The 24,352-nt window shown below is 39.3% G+C and overlaps 2 protein-coding genes across 7 annotated transcripts in view; one reads left to right on the forward strand and one right to left on the reverse strand.

Moving 5' to 3' along the window:
- Positions 1 to 1,810: 1,810 nt before the first annotated feature.
- Positions 1,811 to 17,637, forward strand: dpp7 (dipeptidyl-peptidase 7). Its single transcript, XM_028577389.1, has 14 exons — positions 1,811 to 1,962; positions 2,261 to 2,387; positions 2,472 to 2,611; positions 3,704 to 3,867; positions 4,967 to 5,102; positions 5,235 to 5,316; positions 10,201 to 10,367; positions 11,282 to 11,342; positions 12,169 to 12,287; positions 13,544 to 13,700; positions 16,153 to 16,217; positions 16,300 to 16,370; positions 16,477 to 16,602; positions 17,433 to 17,637. The coding sequence occupies exons 1-13, from the start codon at positions 1,876 to 1,878 to the stop codon at positions 16,586 to 16,588; spliced, it is 1,488 nt and encodes a 495-aa protein (XP_028433190.1). The 5' UTR covers positions 1,811 to 1,875; the 3' UTR covers positions 16,589 to 16,602; positions 17,433 to 17,637.
- A 389-nt stretch (positions 17,638 to 18,026) lies between these two features.
- Positions 18,027 to 24,352, reverse strand: part of man1b1b (mannosidase, alpha, class 1B, member 1b) — a 37,197-nt gene continuing 30,871 nt past the window's right edge. For 5 of the 6 annotated variants that reach the window (XM_028577384.1, XM_028577388.1, XM_028577385.1 and 2 more), the window contains exons 11-14: positions 21,896 to 22,016; positions 20,845 to 21,039; positions 20,375 to 20,506; positions 18,027 to 20,134 (exon numbers count right to left, since the gene is read on the reverse strand). In XM_028577384.1, coding sequence (XP_028433185.1) covers positions 19,931 to 20,134; positions 20,375 to 20,506; positions 20,845 to 21,039; positions 21,896 to 22,016 — 652 coding nt within the window. In that variant the 3' untranslated portion in view covers positions 18,027 to 19,930. The remainder of the gene's footprint in view (positions 20,135 to 20,374; positions 20,507 to 20,844; positions 21,040 to 21,895; positions 22,017 to 24,352) is intronic. The other variant, XM_028577383.1, reaches the window with a different exon arrangement.

Raw genomic sequence — 24,352 nt, forward strand, 5'->3', positions numbered from 1 at the left:
GAGGTGTTCCAGGCACGTCCAGCTGGGAGGAGGGAAGACCCAGGACTAGGTGGAGGGATTATATCTCCAACCTGGCCTGAGAACGCACAGGGAACGCACAGTCAGAGCTTGTTAATGTGGCTCGGGAAAGGGAAGTTTGGGGTCCCCTGCTGGAGCTGCTCCCCCCGCAACCCGACACCGGATAAACGGACGAAGATGGATGGATGGATCTGGTCAGGATGGAGCTAATTTCCAATATTTTACATACTGTGGTAATTCTATCGATTGTATCGTATTTTATAATTTCATTTAATACAGTGTTTCTCAAACTTTTTCAGTCCAAGGACCACTTACCCAATGAAAAAAAAAGAATCATCACACGCACACGGCTGTGGCTCAGGTGGTAGAGTGGTTGCCTACCAATCCAAAGGCTGGTGGTTAAATCCCTGGCCCCTCAGTCCCATGTCGATGTGTCCTTGGGCAAGACACTGAACCCCAAATTGCTCCCAATGCTGCGCCATTAGAGTGTGAATGAGTGTGAATGTTTATCTGATGAGCAGGTGGCACCTTGTATGGCAGCATCAGCCACAGTGTGTGAAAGGTGAATGGTTCCTGTACTACGTTGAAGCACTTTGAGTAGTCCTCAAAAACAAAATAAAAATACAGTCCATTTATGTTTACACACTTTATGATAATTTTATGCAGTTTTTACTCGGCAACTACTATAATTGGTTTACAGATTCTTAGGCATTCTATTAATATTTATTAATTTTATTATTTATTAATAATTACTTGAAAAATTGTGCATATAGCTGCCGTAAATGGAAGAAAAAAAACTCCCCTGGGGAGCATGCCCCCGGGCCCCCTTAGCTTTGGGCTGAGCCCCAAATGTTTACAACATCTGGCTCCGCCCCTGGGAAGAAGGGTGAGACATTTGTTGAGACATCAGGGAAGCAATCGATCCATCTTGTCAGCTGACAGTAACTGTAAACTTTATTGCTCCTTTGTGTGACTCAGAGTTCAATACAACATCGTATTTCCTTCAAATGTCACACTGATCATTTGTAAAGTAAATTGCAGGCAGTGTTGCAAACTGTTTAGTTACATTGCTGAAGTCTGACCACACAGAAAACCAGCTGCTTGAAATAATAATGTTTGAATTTACAATGAGTTTTAATTAAAAACATATTTTTTATTGCTCGCAGACCGGACTCTTTGAGAAATATTGTATTAATAAATATTGGGTTTTATTTTAAATTGTGTCAAAAAATTTAGGGTGTTTTGCATTTTTATATAACGTTTGAACTAGTCAAGTAACTACATCATATACAGTGCCGTAAAGTCAATCCACTGTTTCCATTCCTATTTTTATGTTTTAATCACCTTTTTCTAAATGCAGTGTGATCGTTAACGCTTCATATAGTTCATTCTGTTTACTTTTTAATTATATTTATTATAATTTAATATATTACTATGATTGTACTAATTTGGAACATTGTAACTGGTACCCCACATTTGTACATGTGTACTGGTCATCTCCCTATATTTAATTTGTTTGACTTTTAGTTGTAATGTATTCTAATTTATTTCAGCATGTAAGCGAAATATATGTTGGCACTTTGGGCACATAAACGTTCTTCAGGATGAATTAAGTTTCTTTTCACCTTTAGTTGTTTCCTTTTTTATTTGTATCAATTACATACGTTTTGCTTTCGTCGTGTTCTCTTTTCTGATATTATTTCACCTGCTTAGAAAATTAAATATAATTTTAGATCTTACGAAACGCACTTAAACGCAGCATGTAGAGCATAATTTAAGTGTGTCATGTGACACATGCAATACGCGCAGGCGCATTGGTAGTCAGCTGTGCAGTATTTGTAACGTTATTCTTGGAACATGAGAAAGATAATAGCACTTTTTACTGTAACGGCGACCCTGTTTTCTGTTGAGGTGCTGCATGGCCTGCCCTACAGTTCTTTCCAGGTAACGTTTTAGTTTTCAATATTTGTTGTTTGTTATTTTTTCTGAAACCTCAGTTCCGCTTTGGAGAAAACTGCATTCAAAAGTCTCGTGCCTGTTCGTCATTCTCGACCTGACTGAAAATGACTTAGCAAGAACCTTAACAAACTTCGAATATTCAGCATACAAGTTACAAACCTATATGATATTGCTTACCAAAGGCCAAGCAATGGGCATGTTCCAAGCAGGCGTGTTTTGAACAGGCACTGCACTAGTAACAGAATAATTCAGTGTAACGCTGTAACGTTATTCATTTCCATAGTCAATAAAACATCATGGATTCAAGACAGAGCCCCAGTTCACAGAGAAGTATTTCAGCCAGACTCAGGACCACTTCAACTTTAACACCATGGGGAACGGGACATTCAATCAGCGTTACCTGATCACAGGTGAAACCAATATCTTATTTTAAATGCAGCAAATATGCCTATATGAGAAGTTGGCTCATTGTGTTCTGTCTCCTCTCCTTTTAGATAAGTACTGGAAGAAAGGCTATGGTCCTATTTTCTTCTACACTGGCAATGAGGGAAACATCTGGGAGTTTGCATTCAACTCTGGATTCATCACAGAGTTAGCTGCTCAGCACAGTGCCTTGGTCATATTTGCTGAACATGTAAGAAAAGCATGCTTTTTATTTCTCAATAAAATGTATTTAAAATGTTTAAAAATGTACTAAAAAACTCAATATTGTATCAGAACTAATACTGAAAAACATAATGATACACCGCTCTAAATAAAGCTAGCATTATTCTCTATGTGTCTCGAGATAACTCTTGTTATGATTTGATACTATAAATAAAATTGAATTGTATTGAATTGAATTATTCCAATTTTTTTTGTCAACAAATCCAATGAAAACACCAAAATCAACAATGTGTCACTTTGTTTTTCAATACTTCCCTACTGTCTGTGGCTCTCAGCCCCAATCCCATTGGTTCCTACTGAAGATGTAAATATTTCAAAACAACTCCCAAATAGATATTCTGAGAAAAAAAAAGGCACAGTAGTTGTTTTTGCAAATGTTACCAGAAATAGTGCATTTGTTAGGGACTATTTTTGGCAGCAGATTAACCCACATTTGGAGCTCTAGTGAGGGTGGTAGCATGACAATTTATGTGGGATTGAGTCAAAATAAACTACAGTGTGTGTGTTCATAGTAATGAAGGAGCATGTCACCCAGTGCAACAGTGTAGCTCATTGGTGTGCTTAGTTTTTGGATAACAATGGAGCTCTATGGCACAGAGGAAGAAGCTATATCAGGCTTTGAGACTCACACACAATACTTGTTAGTACATTATAATACATTCATTATTGGCTTGGCTCTGCACAGGGGAATTGTTGAAAAATAATATAATATCACCGGACTTATCTTTTACATGCAGTCTTATTTGTTCGGCAGGTATCTTTGTACTGCATGTTCTCTCTTAGATAATTACCAACATACAAGGGGCAGTTAGTCACCTAACTGTTCAATCATAAATACAACACTGGATGATAAAATGGGCAGGTACGTGACTAGAAGCCAGAAAGTAGTTTAAGTGCCTCTAACAGTTTTGCATAATACTGATTACCATGAAAGAGTTTGTATCACTTCCTCAATAAGGGTTGGCATGGCTGGGCATTGCTGCAGTTTTAACACTGCCTTAATTTGTTTTGAATGTCTTTATAAGCTTAAACACCTTTGTCTTCTTCTCCCTGTTTATAGAGGTATTATGGCAAATCTCTGCCATTTGACGAAGACTCCTTCAACATCCCTCAGATCGGCCTGCTGACAGTGGAGCAAGCCCTCGCTGACTATGCTGTCATGATCACTGAGCTGAAACAGCAGCTGGCAGCCACAGACTGTCCTGTCATCGTGTTTGGTGGCAGGTATAGGATCCACCTGACGGACACTGTTTTTAAATGTCATCCACTTGTGTGACTTGTTGTCACTAGTTAACTCCTCAGACATTTCATTCCTTATAGAAGTGATCTGTCTGACACTGGTTGTTTACTTGAAGTTTTAATATGTGAATTTCTTTTAGTGTGCCCTTGAAAATCTATAATTTGATCACTTAATAAAAGATATATTTCCAAGGGGGAATGTTTTGAATCTCCACTACTAATTTATCAATTGGCATGACCCAAACCAAAAGATATCAATGTATTACTTTCCCTCAAATCTTTTTTTGGCCATGGTGCACAAATTAATTTTAAGGAGAGGATGAACAACAACAACAACAACAACAACAAACAAGTGTTGCTGGAGTTTTACCTTTTCTGTGGCATAGACTTTTACAGTTTGTTGTTAATTTAAAAATTGCTTAGTTGCACCTTGTTTTTCTGAATAAATTCTGAATTATTTTTATTTCCCTCTTAAAAAAGTGTTTTACCTACAGTAGCTGTACCTAATAATCTGACAATTGGTGTAAATTTGTAATGGACCCAAAGGGTGATAGACCTTATTTGACCATGCTTAATAGAGACCACCTTTGCCATTTGGGCAGATAATTATTATATGAATATAGTTTCTACTAAAGGTGCAACTAATTATCATTGTCCTTTGATGAATCTGCTGATCATTGATGAAATGTCTGAAAATCAAACATAATTTTCACACCATCATAGTTTAACAGGCCACCAGTGATCCTACACAGTTTTGCAAGGACATCCTTCCAACTAAGCTGAAAACTGTAGCCGTTCTGAAAACTTTTATATACTCTAATACCTGACTGTACATCCAGGTTGAACTGTGTTTGGAAATCAGATGCCAGATCTACAAGAGCTGCAGTGTCAGGTTAAGAGGGTGATCTGAGCCTTTTTGTACTTGTACTTGTGCTTTTACTTTTATGAATTAAAATGGCTCAATGACAAGTTTCCCTTTTCTTTCAGATATCCGAGTATAGTTGGACAAATTGTCACTAACCCAATTATTACTAAGTTCATCTCCTCTTGTCTCACTGTTCGACTGTCTCATCTCTTTTTGCAGTTATGGTGGAATGCTGTCGGTCTACATGAGAATCAAGTATCCAAACATTGTGGCTGGAGCACTGGCTGCCAGCGCCCCCATACTGTCCACTGCTGGGCTGGGAGACTCCAGGCAGTTTTTCAGAGATGTTACAGCTGTAAGTGCATGGATGCCTCCGTTTTTTTATTTATTTTTTGTCACCCAAAGGTTCCAAAATATTTGATTCATTTTGTTTGTTTTACACACACTTGTGCAGCTTGGATAATGACCTTTTGTTACTCTTTCAAAGGATTTTGAGAGCTTTGGCCCTGAATGCAGAGATGCTGTGAGGGGAGCATTCCATCAGCTGAAAGAATTAGCCGAACATCAAGGTAAATCTGTGTGATAATGACGGGTGCAACTAACCAGTGTCAGAGGGGTTAGGCAGCAACAATTTTGGCGACCCCCTCCCCTCGCCCAAAAAAACAGCTAATAAATAAGTGTGCCGGACATCATCATGTATGAGCTTGAAATAATAAAGGTTTATTTTAAACCATATCATTTTAAACCACCTACCATAATGTTATTATATTTAATATATATATATATATATATATATATATATATATATATATATTTTTTTTTTTATATATATATTTTTTTTTTTTTAAAATATCTCAGGGCTTAAAGTTGAACTTAAACTTTTTGGACACAAGCTGAAGATTGCAAAATCTGTCAGACAACTCCTGAATTACTGTGTCAACAATTACATTGAAAACCATGCACCTAAAATGGGTCTCGGGTTCCTGTTCATAATGGCCAGTGCTGGAATCATCACAATGAAATCTCTTTTGCTTTCTGAAACGTCTCTCTCTAAACTCAGGGGAAGCATCCATCTCAATGGCTATTCGGTGTGCAACGTCAAGGGATTTTTGAAAGCCCTCCACTCTATACTTAAGCAAGAATTCTTTAAGATAATCTATCATTCTAATGGCAGTGTCCATCGAGATGTTCACTGCTTGCATTGCCTTGCTGACATAGGTGATCTCTGACAATAGATCATACCAAACCAAGAGGCACATGAGGAACTCTATGCTGACAATCTCGCCAGACAGCGACTTTGCCTCTGAGACAGTTTTGCCGTCTTTTTCCACTTCCTCAAGCTTTTCCAAAGTATCAAGAATCCCCCCTAACTGGAAACGTACAGCTTTGACGGAGTCTATTTTTGCTTCCCACCTGGTATCGCTCAGAGGCTTCAGTGTAATGTCCACAAATTCTTTCAGAATATCCCACCTCTTCACCAAAGCCGAAAAATGGTGTACAGTTCTTGGAGAGTGCCAAAAAAAGGTTAGACACACTCTGTTGGATGACGCAGCATCACATAACAGGAGGTTCAGACTGTGGCTACAGCAGGGGATAAATAGGGCCTCTGGATGCTTCTACTGCACCAATGCTTGCACACCCTTGTGTATACCCCTCATATTTGAGCCATTGTCATTGCTCTGCCCCCTACAGTTAGCAAACTCCATCCCCAGGTTATCCAGCACCCCAATTCTTAATTCAGCTTAGTGATGGCATCACAAAACACAACAACAGTAAGGTTGTGTTGCTGTTGAAATTACATTCACATTTGGGATTTTAAAAAGTAATAAGGAGTGCCACTTAGCACAGACCTTTTAAAGAGAGATAGAGATGTGACCCTCTAATTACAGCTTCCATGTCACCCAACACAATCTATTAATGATTCCATGGTAAAACAGAGTTATTGCATAAGTTGTTTTCCAGTTTCTTGTCATTTGTGCATGCTGCCTTATATTTATTACCAGTTGTTATTTTATCTCAATAAAATTGAGATATGTCATGCATGGGATTGGTACCATAGGGTTTAACCAAAATCTAAATGTAGCTATCAGCAACATTGGTTTGAATTAAGCTAGCCGTAAACCCCACTTTAGCTGCTAGTGTTAGCAAACACTAGCTAGTCTGAGAACTGTCTGTTAACATAAATATTTACAAGCCTCCAAGTTTGGTAGCAAATCTATGCATGATTCTATTGTAGATCAGAGTTATTGCATTAGTTATGTTTTCCAGATTCTTGTCATTTATTGTACATGCTACCTTATATATTCCAGTTTTCAGCAACCTCGGTTTTGCATATTCTAAGCTAGCCGTAAACCCCCATTTGGCTGCTACATTCCCAGTGTTAGCAAACGCTAGCTAGTCTGTTAACATGAATATTTGCAAGCCTCCAAGCACAGACCTCACTCTTTAAATCCTACCTGTTGCCTTTCACCATCCACTTATTTAACTGCTGTCGCATCCCTTGACATGTCATCTACTTTTCCCTCTTTCTTGTTCTATTTTTAGCCTCTGACAGCTTTTTTGCTTTATCTATCTTTTTCCATAGACGACAACTCACTACTGTACCTGCTCGCTCAGCGCTTACGCCGCCACCGCTCCCTCTTCTATGTCAAAATTCTATGATGGAATCTTATGAGATAGGGCCCCTACTCTAGCTTGTTAGTTCTCTAAAATGTTATATAATAACATTGAGAAAATTCAGAAATGATTTAGAAACGCACAACAGCAGCTACATATTACAGAGCCCCTAAGGGGACATGTGCTAAAACGAAACTTTCATGTGCGCACATTAAACTTTTGCGTGCGCACATGAAAGTTTCAGGTGGGCCCCAGGACACACACACACACACCAAATAGGCTACCTCCGTGGCATAGGCCGGGTAAAGCTATTTAACGTAGTGGATCAGAAGCCTCCAATGAGAGTAGAATTTATCAGAGGAGCCTCTGAGGGTAACTTTATTTTCTCGAGTTTTAAAAAAAGATAAAGTGTCACTCAGCCAGGCCTTGAATGTAGGTGGTGAGGGTGGCTTCCCAAAGACTCATGATCTTCTGTCGGGCAATCACAGAGATTACATTGGCTTAAGTCCACTCTATATGAGTAGATGAACAGGTCGTCAACTCCAAAACCTTTGAGATTGTATCAAAGAATAGCTGCCAGAAATTGGACAGTTTGGGGCACGACCAGAACATGTGGGTCAGATCACAAGGGGTCTGGGAACATCTTTTGCATCCCTCATCCGAGCCGGCCGGATAGATCTTGGCAAGCCTGGTTTGCTATAGTGAATTTAAATTGTATGAGACTAAGCCTAACACAGCTGGAGTAAGAATTCACTACTTGCAAAACTTTTCCCCAAAAGTCATCTGACAGAACAATTCCTCCTACCAGCCAGCCCTCAGTTTGTTAATCAGAGTCAGTAGAGGGAGAGAGATTATAGAAATAGGAAATGTAGCCACTGGATAGAGTTTTAGCCTCAATAATTAGATGTTTGTAGGTGGGATTTGAGGAAATTGGGAAGATTGTAACTGAAAGTATCTAAGAAAATCTGAGCTATTCAAATTAAAGGTTGTGCACAATTGTTCAAAGCTAGCAAACACACCGTTTATATACATCTTTTCAATACCACCACTGTCCAAAGATGCAAATCAAGGGTACATTTTAGTAGGCAAGAATAGATGATTATTACAATTGGGAGTTGTCTGGAGGAGAGTGAACCAACCGAAGCTACACCTCATTGGTGCCCAGATTTTCAGAGAGCCAGTCACTATAGGATTAAATGTAAAATGTGATGGCCTCTATCTGAATTAAATTGCTCTGAGCTGAGGTAAACCATAGCATAATATTACAGGCATTTGCAGCCCAGTAATATCTAATAATACCAGGCAGGCCAAGCCCCCCAAGAGATCTGCTCCTCTGCATTGAAGCTTTAGTGCGTAACTTTTGGATATTACTGAACGTCCGTTACATTCAAGCTCATGCCAGATGAGTTGCTACAAAGCTCGAGTGAAGATAATTACTTCTTCTGAAGAGTCCTCCATGGCCTCCATGGCTACCAAGGTGGCTACTAGCAACTGCGTGGGGGCGCGTGCGCGATCACGTAAGGCATGTATCATGTGGACGCGCCAACAGTGTTGTTGTCATTACTTAGAATTCCTCATGGGGGAGACAGAAACTGCGCACTAAAGCTTTAAGGATCTGCCGGCTCTTGCGTGTTTCCCAAATGAATGAGGATGAAGATATATAAAAATATATAAGTATTTTGGGAGTATACTCATCCTAACTGCCTGTCAGACTTGACTACTGTTATCAATGAGGTAAGATTCTGTTCCTGTAATGTGCAAACCGACCTTGTGATTACAATGCCTAAATATTTGAAAGTTAGAAAGTCTAAAAGGAATCAATGTCGGGGGTAGCTCCACAGCCAATTGATTAATAGCAGAACGCTCACTTTTTAAAATATTTAATTTGTAACCCGAGAGAGCACAAAAGGATTTCAGGACTGAGAAAACGTGGGATGCTCGACAGACGTAGAAAACGAGGTTGTCAGCGTAATCTTGAGACCTTGTGATCTATGCCCCATCTCCAAATTAATCCTTAATCCCCATCTCGGCAACCGAGAGTGGCTGAATGGCAATCGCGAATAAGAGTGGAGAGAGAGCGACCATCCCTGACGCGTCCCGCGAAAGAGAGGAAAGGATTCAGAGCACTGGGTATTAGTACAGACCGATGCGTAGGGGGAGGAGTAAAGTAATCAAATCCAGGAGATGAAGCCTGCTCCAAAGCCAAACTGCCATAGAGAGGCAAACCATACATAACATATTTAAACATTAATATGAAATAAACATACAAATATTAACAAATAACAACACATATATAACTATATAACATTAAGAAAGGAAAAAAGAGGTTGTATGGATTAGTGCAGCATGTGCAAAAATGTTGAGGAAAAGTTCAGAATAGTACAGACAGTGTGCAGAGGACAGGATGTAGTATGAAGATTCAATGTCAGTGGGGGTCTGGGGCCTTGTTATGAGGCTGCCTGCAGAGGGGAAGAAACTGTTTGTATGGCGTGAGGTCTTGATCCTGATGGACCGCAGCCTCCTGCCAGAGGGGAGAGGTTCAAACATTTTATGTACGTAAATGACAGGAATGAATTAAATATTAGCCTATATTGTGTTGCTAAGGCAGTAACGACACCTGGATTTGTTTTAAGTCAACCTGAAAATCTATATATTTCAGTGATTTTTTTTTTTTTTTTTTTTTTTTTTTTTTTAATGTCAAGAACTTCTGACCGGTTTGGCTGTTGCTCTATTTCAGGTCCTTAAGGAAAATAATGGAACCTTCATCATGGAGATGTTGTAACTCTGAATAAGGAATCTAAACCCACTACTGTTGTTGTTGTTGTTGTTGTTACCAGATTACAGACGCATCCAGTCAGAATTCTCCCTTTGTAAGCCTCCATCATCTGCTCAGGACATCCACCATCTGAACGGCCTGCTGAGGAACGCCTTCACTATGATGGCCATGCTGGATTACCCATACAGCACTCACTTCATGGGTAGTATGCCTGCAAACCCTGTCAAGGTAACTGCAAATCAGTTGTCAGTAAAATGCCACCTATGTGTGAGCAACATCACTTGTACTTTTTTATAAGTGGTATAATATGCAAATAAAACCAGCTGTTAACAACTGCTGTTTAAAAGGTATAATATTTAATGATTTTTATTGAAATTACACTTTAAACTCTGTTGTTAGAATACACTACACACAGGCCTGAAATACACACACATGCTCAGGTCCTATACATGCACAAATGGAGAGATGTCAGAGTGAGTGGGCTGCGACTGCTGGACAGGTGCCCTGACGGCGTTCGGTATCTTGCTCAAGAACACCTTGGCAGTGCCCAGGCATCTCTCCAGCTACCAGTCCACACTCTGTACTTTGGTCCTTAGGGAGACTTGAACCAGTGACCCTCCAGTTCCTAACCCAACTCATCAACAATGCAGACAAGACAAAAAAAACAATATTGATGAGCATATTGCAAATATATATCAGTATTTGTGAGGTGTATGCTGGTTGATAAGTAACAAAAAATTATTATATTTGTGAAGAGTCCGTGTCACCATTACAAAGCGCTGACAGAGAGTGCTGACACATTTCTTTTACACTATAAAATGTCCCAGTCAATACAAATACAAAAAATATAAGGGATCCTTATGTCTTAAGTTAAACAATGAATATTTGACTAATATATCATTGTCAGATTTTTTGAAACTCTCAAATATTGATATTGTTTCTGTCTTTAAAATCCTAGTATGTTTTAGTCAGACTCAGGACCACTTAGTGTATATGTTATACCAATATAATTTTTTTTTTCCTCCCGATAATATAAATATCTGTAACATGAATATAAATTAGGAAGAATGACATGAGTCAGGTGAGTTCTTTTCTAGATAAAGGCTGAAGCTGAAAGTGATGTATAACACTACTTTTTTCAGGTGGCTTGTGAAACCATGCTGAGTGGATCTGACCTGCTCTCCAACCTCAGGAACACTGCAGGTAAAAGAAATGTACACTGTGTCTCAAAGCAGCTTAGAATGTTGCTCTTCAAAAATGGTCATTAGCACAAAATTATAAAGAATTGTTCATCTTTCTAGTAGTGGGTAACTGAAATCTAAAACCATGCCACTTTGTTTCAGACTAGATTGTATGTATTTTAGATACTAGGGTAGAGTTTGGAAGTAAGTAATCAGATGTATTTCATGTCAGCAGAGACTAGAGGGCAGTGGTCAGCTTCATATCTTTATTTAACAATACACTTACTTGCAAATGCCTATTGATCTGAGAGTATTCATTCACTAGCAATTGTTCCAAAAAACATGTCCTTTATTACCCTTCGCTGGCTCACAGCCAGAGCCAGTTTGTACATTCTGTTTGAAGCTAGTGTGCTCTGTTGTCCTGGTTTCTCTCTGGTGGTCTGGTGACTGTGAAACATTGAGTTTGAGTTGGTCTGTCTGTTAGCTCCCCATGATATCCCCGAATTCCTCCTGGAGAATAATCCAGAATATCTTTGAACCTAAAAAGAAATTAACATGTAATAATAATAATAATATTATTATAATAAATAATAAATCAACAATTAAGCTTTAATCTTGATATTGTACAGTACGATAAACGCATAAGAAACTTTCCCATTATGAAATTCAAATAACCTTTATTGAAGTCTACAATTGTTGAGGCTTTGTAAACTATAGAGTGTGGTCTAGACTTACTCTATCTGTAAAGTGTCTCGAGATAACTCTTGTTATGATTTGATACTATAAATAAATGAATGAATTGAATTAACTCCTGTCAGTAGTTGATGGTACACAATCCTATCCTGCAGGGATTTTTTACAACTCTACCGGGTTGCTGACCTGTTTTGACCTGTACAATCTGTATTTGGAGTGTGCTGATCCCACCGGCTGTGGACTGGGTTTTGACAGCCTGGCCTGGGACTATCAGGTACTCCATCAGCCACCAACACACAGCACAACATTTAGAATTTGTATGCAACCTGATCAAAAAGCCACCATACCAAATTCTATTGTCAATTTTTAACACGTTAAAGTTTCTTTAAGTATTTATCAGTTACTTGTTTCGTAATGAACATCGGCATGAATTAGATCCACTGCACAGCACAAAGAAAATTCTTCGATTTTATAGCTGGTTAGCCTGTTACTGACCTCGGTCAGCACGCTAGCGTGTTGTTGTGTTTGTAACTGATAGGCTAAAGAAAATGCGCCGAATCTGGGGGAAACGCAATGGATAGTTGGCGTTAATTTTGGCATAACATGTTTTTATTGTTGTGCTGTGTTAAGCTGACTCACCCAGCCGCAGCTTCAACTCGCAGACGAAAGATTGGCTGGCTTCGGTGACAAGATTGCTCCCGACGGAGAGCCTGCTCCCCGTGTTGTAGTTCAGGTTTAAAAGGTGTATTTACGAAAAGTTGTGTTGTGGGGAAAACAAAACAGTCTTTCAAATAGTGTCTTTCTCCCAGCGTGTGGTTTACAACTCTTGTGTGACTTGCCGCTTGAAACCTCCAGCTTCTCCTTTTTTTCTTCCTGAATGAATCCCACACACCCTGCAGTTGGGCTGGGTTAAATCAGATCAACAACCACGCCCCATCATATGACGTGCCAGTACTGACCCTATCAAAAGGCTAACCTTACCTTAAACACCTAGACCGATTTCATAACCGTACACACTGAGTTGTGATATATATATATATATATATATATATATATATATATATATATATATATATATATATATATATATATATATATATATATATATATATATATATATATATATATATATATATATATATATATATATATATATATATATATATATATATATATATATATATATATATATATATATATATATATATATATATGTGTGTGTATATATATATATATATATGTATATATATATATATATATATGTATATATATATATGTATATGTATATATATGTGTATGTATATATATATATGTGTATGTATATATATATATATATATGTATATGTGTGTGTGTGTATGAAGTGTTAGTATGTTTAACAAAAAAAAAAAAGTTACAATAATACAGATTATTTGTATTTCCATTTTTGATGGTCAGAATTGCAATAGGACAAATTAAATATCCGATTCATCTATGGTGTTTAAACTTCAAACTGTTTATCATACTAACACTTCCCCTGCTTCTGGTTGCAGGCGTGCACCGAGATTAATCTGTGCTACGAGAGCAACAATGTGACAGACATGTTTCCTCCCATGGCCTTCACTGAGACAGACCGCAAGCTTTACTGCTCCAAACGCTGGGCTGTGGTTCCACGACCAGACTGGCTCAAAACCCAGTTCTGGGGTGACGGTGAGCAATGAATACTAATAGACGCACCAGACTGTCCTGATATATCATAGTATCTATATATAGAGGTGTAATCTAGAAAGTGTAAGTGATACATTGGATCTGTCCCAATACCCACACTTATGGTATTTTCATGTGAAGTATTTCTTGTAACTGCTACAGTGCCCAAGTCCCTGTTGATGTGGCAGTTTATCAGAGCTCAGTGGGACAGGCCTGGTTAATGCGGCCATAATGTGGCTTGTGTAACTGTACATTACTCAGTAGAGCTCAGATGTTTTGTTGATTTTTATTTTCATTAAAAATGTTTGGATTTTTCAATGAGGGAGAAGCATGGTTTAAAGAATTTTTAACAAGGTAATTAACCTTTTTTTTGTGGAAAAAATAACATATCTGACAGAAATTATTATTCCAAGCGTGAGTATTTGTATCATCTGTAACAGCATGTTTGGAGGGGACTTTAAGTGCAGTGGAAACTGAACCATTGAGCCCATTAGAAAACATAAACCAATAAAAAAACGTTTTTAGGTCATGAAAGCACTTGGGGTTAGTTTTGGTTGTAGAAAATTCCTGGATTTTTATCTCGGTGGGCAGAGACATTGATTTTGACCTTGTACACTCCCCTAAAGGATTATTAGGAACACCTGTAAGATTTCTCGTTAATGCAATTATCTAATCAACCAATCACACGGCAGCTGCTTCAATGCATTTAGGGGTGTCGTCCAGGTCTAGACAATCTCCTGAACTCCAAACTGAATGTCAGAATGAGAAAGAAAGGTGATCTAAGCAACTTTGAGCGTGGCATGGTTGTTGGTGCCAGACGTGCTGGTTTGAGTATTTCCCATTCGGCTCAGTTACTGGGATTTTCACGCACAACCATTTCTAGGGTTTACAAAGAATGGTCTGAAAAAGGAAAAACATCCAGTATGCGGCAGTCCTCTGGGCGAAAATGCCTTGTTGATGCTAGAGGTCAGAGGAGAATGGGCAGACTAATTCCAGCTGATAGAAGATCAACTTTGACTCAAATAACCACATGTTACAACTGAGGTATGCAGCAAAGTATTTGTGAAGCCACAACACGCACAACCTTGAGGCGGATGGGCTACACCAATAGAAGACTCCACCAGGTACCACTCATTTCCACTAAAAATAGGAAAATGAGGCTACAATTTGCACAAGCTCACCAAAATTGGACAGTTGAAGACTGTAAAAATGTTGCCTGGTCTGATGAGTCTCGATTTCTGTTGAGACATTCAGATGGTAGAGTCAGAATTTGGCGTAAACAGAATGAGAACATGGATCCGTCATGCCTTGTTACCACTGGGCAGGCTGGTGGTGGGGGTGTAATGGTGTGGGGGATGTTTTCTTGGCACAATTTAGGCCCCTTAGTACCAATTGGGCATTGTTTAAATGCCACAGCCTACCTGAGATTTATTTCTGACCATGTCCATCCCTTTATGACCACCATGTAGCCATCCTCTGATGGCTACTTCCAGCAGGATAATGCACTATGTCACAAAGCTTGAATCATTTCAAATTGGTTTCTTGACCATGACTGTACTAAAATGGCCCCCACAGTCACCAGATCTCAACCCAATAGAAGATCTTTGGGATGTGGTGGAACGGGAGCTTCATGCCCTGGATGTGCATCCCACTAATCTCCATCAACTGCAAGATGCTATCCTATTAATATGGGCCAACATTTCTAAAGAATGCTTCCAGCTCCTTGTTGAATCAATGCCACAAAGAATTAAGGCAGTTCTGAAGGCGAAAGGGGGTCAAACACAGTCTTAGTAGGGTGTTCCTAATATCCTTTAGCAGTCCCTCCAGAAAAACGCGATTATGCAATTGCATGATTCAATGCATAATCAGCCAAAGTTTGCATATTTATGTGGGGGCTGCACTTTCGCCGCATAAATTGCTGATTTCCACGCAAAATATGCAGGGCTTGCATGATTTCATAATCCCTGCATTTTCGTTGCAAAAAAGTCACATAACTTAGCAGAAAGTTGAAAAATGTAGCGTTTACTTTACACGAGCAGCCATTTTCCCGTTGCCATGGGAACATTATGAAGTGACGTAATAATGCGACGTGAACATCATCGAAAAGCAGGGTGTTGGGGGAATCACTTTTCTTCTCTCTTTCATCAAACCGCAGTTTTTGCAAGTTCCCGCAATTTCATCGCATAAATTTGCATAAATAGCCTGCATATTCCATCGCATTTTTTAAGAAAACGTGCCACATAATCAAGGATTTTTGCCCGCAACAATCACAAAAAAAATCTGCATTTTTCTGGAAGGACTCTTTAGGGGAGTATAAAAGGGCAGTGACAAACAAGTGACATAAATGCTTTTTGTTGTTGGAATTTCCAATTTTGGAATGAAACTTTGTTCCTGAGTAATTCCATATGTCTCCACTAGTGTTTTTGTTTCTAATGGGGCCTCCCCTTGTGTTCAGCCCTCTCCACAGCCAGCAACATAATTTTCTCCAATGGAGATCTGGACCCATGGGCTAACGGAGGGGTAAGAGATTAAACCGTGAGCACACTTCAGCAAACTGTGAAGTCATTGTTCAGTCTGAGTCAATCAGCTCTCTGCTTTTTAGGTGCGCAAGTCCTTGAGCTCATCATTGATAGCTGTCAACATTTCTGGAGGAGCCCATCATCTGGATCTGAGGTACAGCAAGCGGTTGGCACCTGGATAGGCATCCTTGACTTTTCTTTTCTTTTTCTTTTTAACTCAAAGCAAAATCTGTCTGACGTTCATCTGTTGTTTTATGCAGAGGATCTAATGATGCTGATCCAGTATCAGTAATTAGTGCCAGGAAGACTGAAGCAGACCTCATCGCACAGTGGGTGAAGATGGAGCGGACCAAATTACAGCAGTCAATTTAAAGCACAGGTTCAGAGTACGTGTCAGGACTGGAATTATGAAAAAACAGCTAGTTCCTTTTAAAGCGTAACTCTCGCCAAAATGCATCCTAGGGTATTTTAGTGAATGTACGTGAGTCAAACTTTAGTTTAAAAGCATATTTAGGACCGAATCGCCACTTTTAAGATTCACCGTATTCTCGTTTTTGGGTCAAATGGCCTTTTGAATGGGAGTGCTAGGGGCACTTCTATGCTAGTCTCAATATTCAATATTTTCAAAATACTAAGAAGGCTCGACACAACATGAAACTATGCTCGAAGTATCACCAGGGGCTCTACACCTGAAAGAAAGCATTGACAACATTCTTTGTGTACACAGATTTACTAAAAAAGTTTTTGAGCAACTCACCGCTGCTGTTGTTGTTTCCGGCCACAGCCATTTCGTCAGTCTACAGTGTATACTTTCAGTATTACTACAATGTGGATTTGGGTCAGATATGAGTCGAAATGGACACAAGACCATGTCAAATAATCATTTTTGTTGTGTAAAAGGGCCCCAGAAACCAACACCTCCGACCTTTGGTTAGAAAATCCATGGAGTCAATTCAAATAGTTTATTATCGCCGCCACTGTGTTTTGATAAAAGGGATACAGATCAATGCAGGAGCTGCATGTGACAGGAGTATTATTTGAGGGGGATAGTAAAAAGCTAAATTACCGTACATTAATTCACAATATGACATGTCAGGTGTGATTAGTTACCCCACCACACATTTCCGCTCCTTACAGATCACTTAAATTTATTTGAACTCTATCCTCTGCATTGTGCTCCACTGATCTCGCTGTGTTCTGTGTGTTTCTATTCCAGGACATGAAAAACAACACGTAAACCAGATGGAACGCCCATGACTACATCACTGCAGACCTGCTTTGTTTCATAAGTCAATGATAAACACAAATATTTGGTTTCTGTTCAATAAAATCTCTTTAATTTCTACATTTTTACAAAATTAAAGCCGATCCAGCGTTCATTATGCACCATGTGACAATTCATTTTGTATGTTTCAAATAAAAAAATCTAGATAATGACATGTCTGTATTGTGATGTGTGCAGCCTTCTATTGAAAGCATTCTGCTTGGTGGCTGCAACTAAAATAGAAGTGAATCATTCATCAATGACTTTAAAACCCACACTGGTGAAATTGTTCTCAAAAGCATTAAAAATATCTCCTTTGTCAGTTTTCTCCGAAAGCGGTGGCTTGGAGAAATGGCTTTTCATCGTTACAACCCCAAACAGTATCAACCACCAGGGTTGATTATATTTCAGCATATCTTTGGCTCAGGAATTATGCTGAAATACATCCAGGAAGAGGTCACACAGAGCCGATGCAGGATTTAAATACACACACTGGTAGAGATTAGTATTATATAAACCTAATGATTGCTTAGAAGGACTGCTGGAAAAATATAAATCCTTATTTTATTTAGTTTCATTGTAAAAAACAGTCATATCTGCAGTGATCACAATGACCATATACTGTAACAGACCAGCAAAGTATGTACATGTAAGAAATAGCTTGAATGTATAGAAATGGACATTTAGAGCCAGTTAACAGTTGTCTTTTAAATGTTGTATGAAGCAACATTGAAGGCACATGTGAAACACCAAACCATACAACACTAAAGAAAAATTACACAGAATATACAAAAGGAGTTTGGTCTCAATACAAATTCATAAATTTCTTGAAATCAACAAATGCAAGTAGAGCTATGATGTGAACTAGTAATATTTACAGGAATGACTGCAAGCTTATCAGAAGCTGCTGCTACTACTACAACAATGCACAAGGAGAGCTACTGTATTAACATAGCTGCAACTATACCTTTCAATATACACTACAAATCAATATAGTATGCTACATTCATATTTCGAATCTCACCATTTCTCTCACTTGAAAGACAAACATCACCTTAACAAGGATGACAAAAGAAGAAAGAAATGGAACATCAGTGAAAAGTGTTGCTGCTCAGCTTTTTTTTAAACATTGATGTCAAGAACCCATTGCAGTTAACATAAAACAAAAGCTCCACAGTTCATAAATAAATCTGCTGCTTGGCAACAACTGGAATCGGACCAAAGTCGGTACTGAGTAGAGAGTGATGCTGCATTCATGTCATGGAAATAAACGGGAACATTCTGAAGGTTAAAGACCATATATGCCAGACTTTTCTGTAGGATTGTGAGAGTTTATTAATCACATATTTTCCAAGTTTTCAATTAAAGCAATGCAACAAGAAAAGACAGGAGCAAAGCAGAATTAATAAGGAGAAGGCGATATGGACCAAATCTATTTATCATGATAGCAAGTCATTTTCTCAAGTCAGATTTCCTGTATGGCATGAATACAGCATGGGACAGCAAATACATGGACCGAGGGCAAGCTCAAGCCCTGTCAGGAGGTTTGGCTTTATTTCCCATTTTCAAGCAAAGGATGGCGGACATCTGAGGATTGTTCTAGCCAGAGCACTTAATGACTATATTACACACAGTGTGATGAGGAGTTGAGCTTCTCGTGTAGCTGCAACAGTTGTAGGTGCAGTAGGCAGGGAGTGGCTTCAGTTCAGACAGCTGGTGGCTGCTGTCAGGGAACGTTATGCTACAAAAGCAACCAGCCAGCACTGTTCGGTAAGACATCAGCCCCCAGCAGATTCAGGTTTTGTATCATAATGGCTTAAAAAACTGTTTCCACTTCAATAAGGGTTAAAATAAAGCCATAACGTTTTGGGGATTTTTTCTTTGACATAAAACGATCATTTTTGTTAAAAACAGAATGTGCACAACGGTTAGCAAAATATAACCCATGAGCAGTCTGAAACTGAAAATATCAGTATCAGCTCCCAAACACCTGCATCAGTCCAGCCCGACGCTTCTTCCCATCCTGGTAACGTGCTTAAGACACCTTTGATTCAAGTCACAATCAGGTTGGTCTTTAATGCTGATGGGTGGTCAGGAGGGCAGAAACCTTCCACTGCTTCTCCAGAATAAATTAGCATATAGAAGCATATAGCAAACCATTGATTTAATCTGTAAAAAGGAGTTTTTTTTTTTTCCATTTGTGGTCTGTGTTCAGGGTTGTTGTTTCGACAACATTCAGAGACAAAAGACGTAGGAATTATCTTAGTGTTAGACCAACCCTGAGATGTTTGTGTTTATAAATGCAGTTTTACATCTACCATTCAAATTCCTGTGTGTGTGTGTGTGTGTGTGTGTGTGTGTGTGTGTGTGTGTGTGTGTGTGTGTGTGTGTGTGTGTGTGTGTGTGTGTGTGTGTGTGTGTGTGTGTGTGTGTGTGTGTGTGTGTGTCATTCAGTTTGAGGGCCATATAGGCAGTGGATGAGCTTCAGTGTTGAAGACATACTGGTCTAGGCTGATGAGGTTGGGATCGTCTGAGAAGAGGAGGTAAAGATATTTCAGGGTCTCTCCCAGGAAGAAGCTCTCCATCTTGTCTCGGGGGCTTGGGTAGTCCGGGTCACGCACGTTATTGATGGAGGTGTAGCCACCGGAGGAAACCTAAGAGGAAAGACAGAGGGATTTGTCCACATTCACACAATCCATTCACTGTATTTTAGAACATAAAAGGGGTTATTTACTAAACCCTAATTAGCATCAGTGTTGAAAAAATGAACAGGTATTACCCAGCCTTATCATGTGAGTGGTCCCCAGGCAGCTGATATGATTTGGTTCTACAGAGGCCCACCTAACACTTGCATCATTTGATTTGGACAGATCAGTGGCCTTCATTTTACTGACCTTGGTGTACTTGTTAAAGTTTTGGAGAATCTTCCAGCCCCACTCCCGGTACTTTTGGTCCTTGGTGAACCTGTACAGGTAGAAGAGACTCTCCACCGTCTCTGGTCGTAGGAGGTTGTGCCTGTCTGCAAGCTATCATCAAAGTGCATACAAAGGTGAACCAAACCGTAAATAATGAACCACATCTGATTTTAAAACGGAATGCTTAATTAAGACTCTTCCTAAACCTTTGCCCAATTGTTTACTGTCACATTCTTCGTTTGATTTACTGTAGAATATTTACCCTAACATCCTCACACAATTATTTGTGCGATCGGTGGGAAGTTTGGGTCACATTTACTTTCTTTCCCAGGCATTTTGGCAATGCCCTGATCCAGAATTACACATATTACACAAAATTAGTTTGTAGGTGCAAGATTCGTTTTTTTGCACAGGACACCGCCGCATAATGAGAACCGGACTGTACCTACCTTTACTTCGATGTCTCGGGTGCTGCCCTGATGCATGTTGAAGTGGACGATCTCTGGACTGAGGCCTGTCTCCATCTGAATGTACATCTGGTAGCAGGTCTCCATCAGCTGTTTGGCCAGATCCATGTGATCAGCAGGCAGGCCATTGTATGCACCAAGAGCGAGCGTGCCCGGCAGAAAACACACTAGATGGTCCTGAAAAAACCCAGAGTACATTAACAGACAGCTGTATTAACAGATACATTCTGGTCCTCTATACCGACCTGAATTATTAGTTTATAAATTAATGATGATTAACTTGAATACAGTTTCATCTCTGTAGCTTCCTAGTTATCTTCATTTCTTAGATTAATGACAACATGGACATTAGGAATCAACACTTAAATCAAATACACGAAGCTCAGAAGTTTTGTTGTTCTATCATTTTGAAATTGATTTTATTTTTATTTATATATACTGTATATATACACATACATACACATATATATACATATACATATATACACATATATATATATATATATATATATATATATATACACATATATATATATATATATACATACATATATACACATATATACATATATATACATACATATATATATATATATATATATATATATACATATATATATATACATACATACATACATACATACACACACACACACACACACACACACACACACACACACACACACACACACACACACACACACACACACACACACACACACACACACACATATATATATATATATATATATATATATATATATATATATATATATATATATATATACACACACACATATACACACACACTTTGTTTCTCTCACTAGGACTCTAGAGTCACTACTCACTTCTCCCTCGCTCTACAACACACTCCTCACGCACATACCAACGCACAAGTATAAACATCAGGCCACTTACGTAGGCTACGGTGAAAGTGAAATATCATAAATAAAGCTACTAGGACAGAACTCCAATTTGATAGTTTATTGCCACACGGATGTTTCCAGGATTGACACCATCCAAGATTACTGACCATTTTAGGGCTGAACTGTCCATGTGAAACCTCTCCAACAAAGGTGAGGCCATTAGGTGAAGATTTCTGCAACAGGTTATTCTTCACACCCTCTATTGCCTGCAGATAGTCCTCCAAGAGCCTAAAAATGCACAGATACCAAATGACACTTCAGGAACATTCTTTGTATAACAATGATTTGGGAAATGAGTCAAACACACAGTGTCGACAGGAGTACAGCTCGTAGAGTGAAGAAATCCAACTCATTGAACACTTGCATCATATCAACAAGAGAGGGCAATTTCTGAAGAAATTGCTGTGTTAAAACTGGATTTTAAAACTGATGCTAAAATGAATTGCTGGCTTTAAAAGTTGAATAAGAATAATAAGGTATGAAAGATGTGAAACGTTAGGATAGTGAAATATAAGGTTTTAATGGAGTTTCTAGCTGATAGTATGAATAAGTAGAGCTGGGTATTGTTAAAAAATGTTCGATACCTGTATCGAGGCGAGTCGAGCAGGTACCATGTAATGGAAAAACGCCATTTGTGTACCTACAACATTAGATTCAACGTTGAACCATTAATCAGGGGCAGATCAGGTGCAGCTGCATCAAAGCCAGAATAGCACACTTTTTTAATGTACACTCACCTTAAAGATTATTAGGAACACCTGTAAAATGTCTCGTTAATGCAATTATCTAATCAACCAATCACATGGCAGCTGCTTCAATGCATTTAGGGGTGTCGTCCAGGTCTAGACAATCTCCTGAACTCCAAACTGAATGTCAGAATGGGAAATAAAGGTGACCTAAGCAACTCTGAGCGTGGCATGGTTGTTGGTGCAAGACGGGCTGGTTTCGCAATCTGCTCAGTTACTGGGATTTTCACGCACAACCATTTCTAGGGTTTACAAAGAATGGTCTGAAAAAGGAAAAACATCCAGTATGCAGCAGTCCTCTGGGCGAAAATGCCTTGTTGATGCTAGAGGTCAGAGGAGAATGGGCAGACTAATTCCAGCTGATAGAAGATCAACTTTGACTCAAATAACCACACGTTACAACCGAGGTATGCAGCAAAGCCTTTGTGAAGCCACAAACCTTGAGGCGGATGGGCTACACCAGCAGAAGACCCCACTGGGTACCACTCATCTCCACTAAAAATAGGAAAATGAGGCTACAATTTGCACAAGCTCACCAAAATTGGACAGTTGAAGACTGTAAAAATGTTGCCTGGTCTGATGAGTCTCGATTTCTGTTGAGACATTCAGATAGTAGAGTCAGAATTTGGTGTAAACAGAATGAGAACATGCCTCGTTACCAACGTGCAGGCTGGTGGTGGTGGTGGTGTAATGGTGTGGGGAATGTTTTCTTGGCACACTTTAGGCCCCTTACTACCAATTGGGCATCGTTTAAATGCCACAGCCTACCTAAGCATAGTTTCTGACCATGTCCATCCCTTTATGCCCACCATGTACCCATCCTCTGATGGCTACTTCCAGCAGAATAATGCACCATGTCACAAAGCTCGAATCATTTCAAATTGGTTTCTTGAACAGGACAATGAGTTCACTTTACTAAAATGTAGAGGTCGACCGATTCATCGGTTTTGCCGATTAATCGGCACCGATAGTTGATTCGTGGAACTATCGTTATCGGCAAAAATCCATGCCAATAGTTTTTTCTGGTTGCATCCGTTGCTGGAGCGGCTGAGAAGCGCATGCTGTCATTCATTACACAGTACACAAGAGCTGAGAAGGGTCTGCTGGCATCATGCATTACAATAGCGGCCTCTAGAGGCGAAATAAAAACTATCACTGATGCCTCGTGTTGTTTATTTTCCACATGTGTTACTGCACGCTGCACGGAGAGCACATGCTGTGCGGAGAAGGCTGACATCAGATGCGCGTTTAAAGCATCGACAGCAAAAAGGTTTGTTATATCATTATAAAGTTATTCATTTGTTGAATAGATGCTGCATTAGTAGAGAAAGAACAGCACAACAGTAGGTTTGTTTGTTTGCTTATGAGGCTGAGATGACGCTAAACATTAGCAGTAGGCTAACTAACCTCAAGCGGTTAAAACACTGCAAAAAAAGGAACGCAAGTCCGACCCAAATCGTCCACGATCCGTCTAGTGGCTGCCGCTGGAGAATTGAGATGTGTAGAATCGACAGCGCATTCATTTTAAAATCCTCAGCGGAGGAGCATCAACAACTGCCCGAAAGCACGGTACTAGCGTCAAGATAGAGAGAGACTGGAGAGAGAGAGCGTTATATGGTGGAGAGACATAGAGAGAGAGCGTTATATGGTGGAGAGACATAGAGAGAGACTGAAGAAAGGGAGCGCTATATGGTGGAGAGACATAGAGAGAGACTGAAGTGAGGGAGCGTTATATGGTGGAGAGACATAGAGAGAGACTGAAGTGAGTGAGCGTTATATGGTGGAGAGACATAGAGAGAGACTGAAGAGAGGGAGCGC

Source organism: Perca flavescens, chromosome 5 (assembly GCF_004354835.1).
Source record: "Perca flavescens isolate YP-PL-M2 chromosome 5, PFLA_1.0, whole genome shotgun sequence".
Classification (NCBI taxonomy): Eukaryota; Metazoa; Chordata; class Actinopteri; order Perciformes; family Percidae; genus Perca; species Perca flavescens.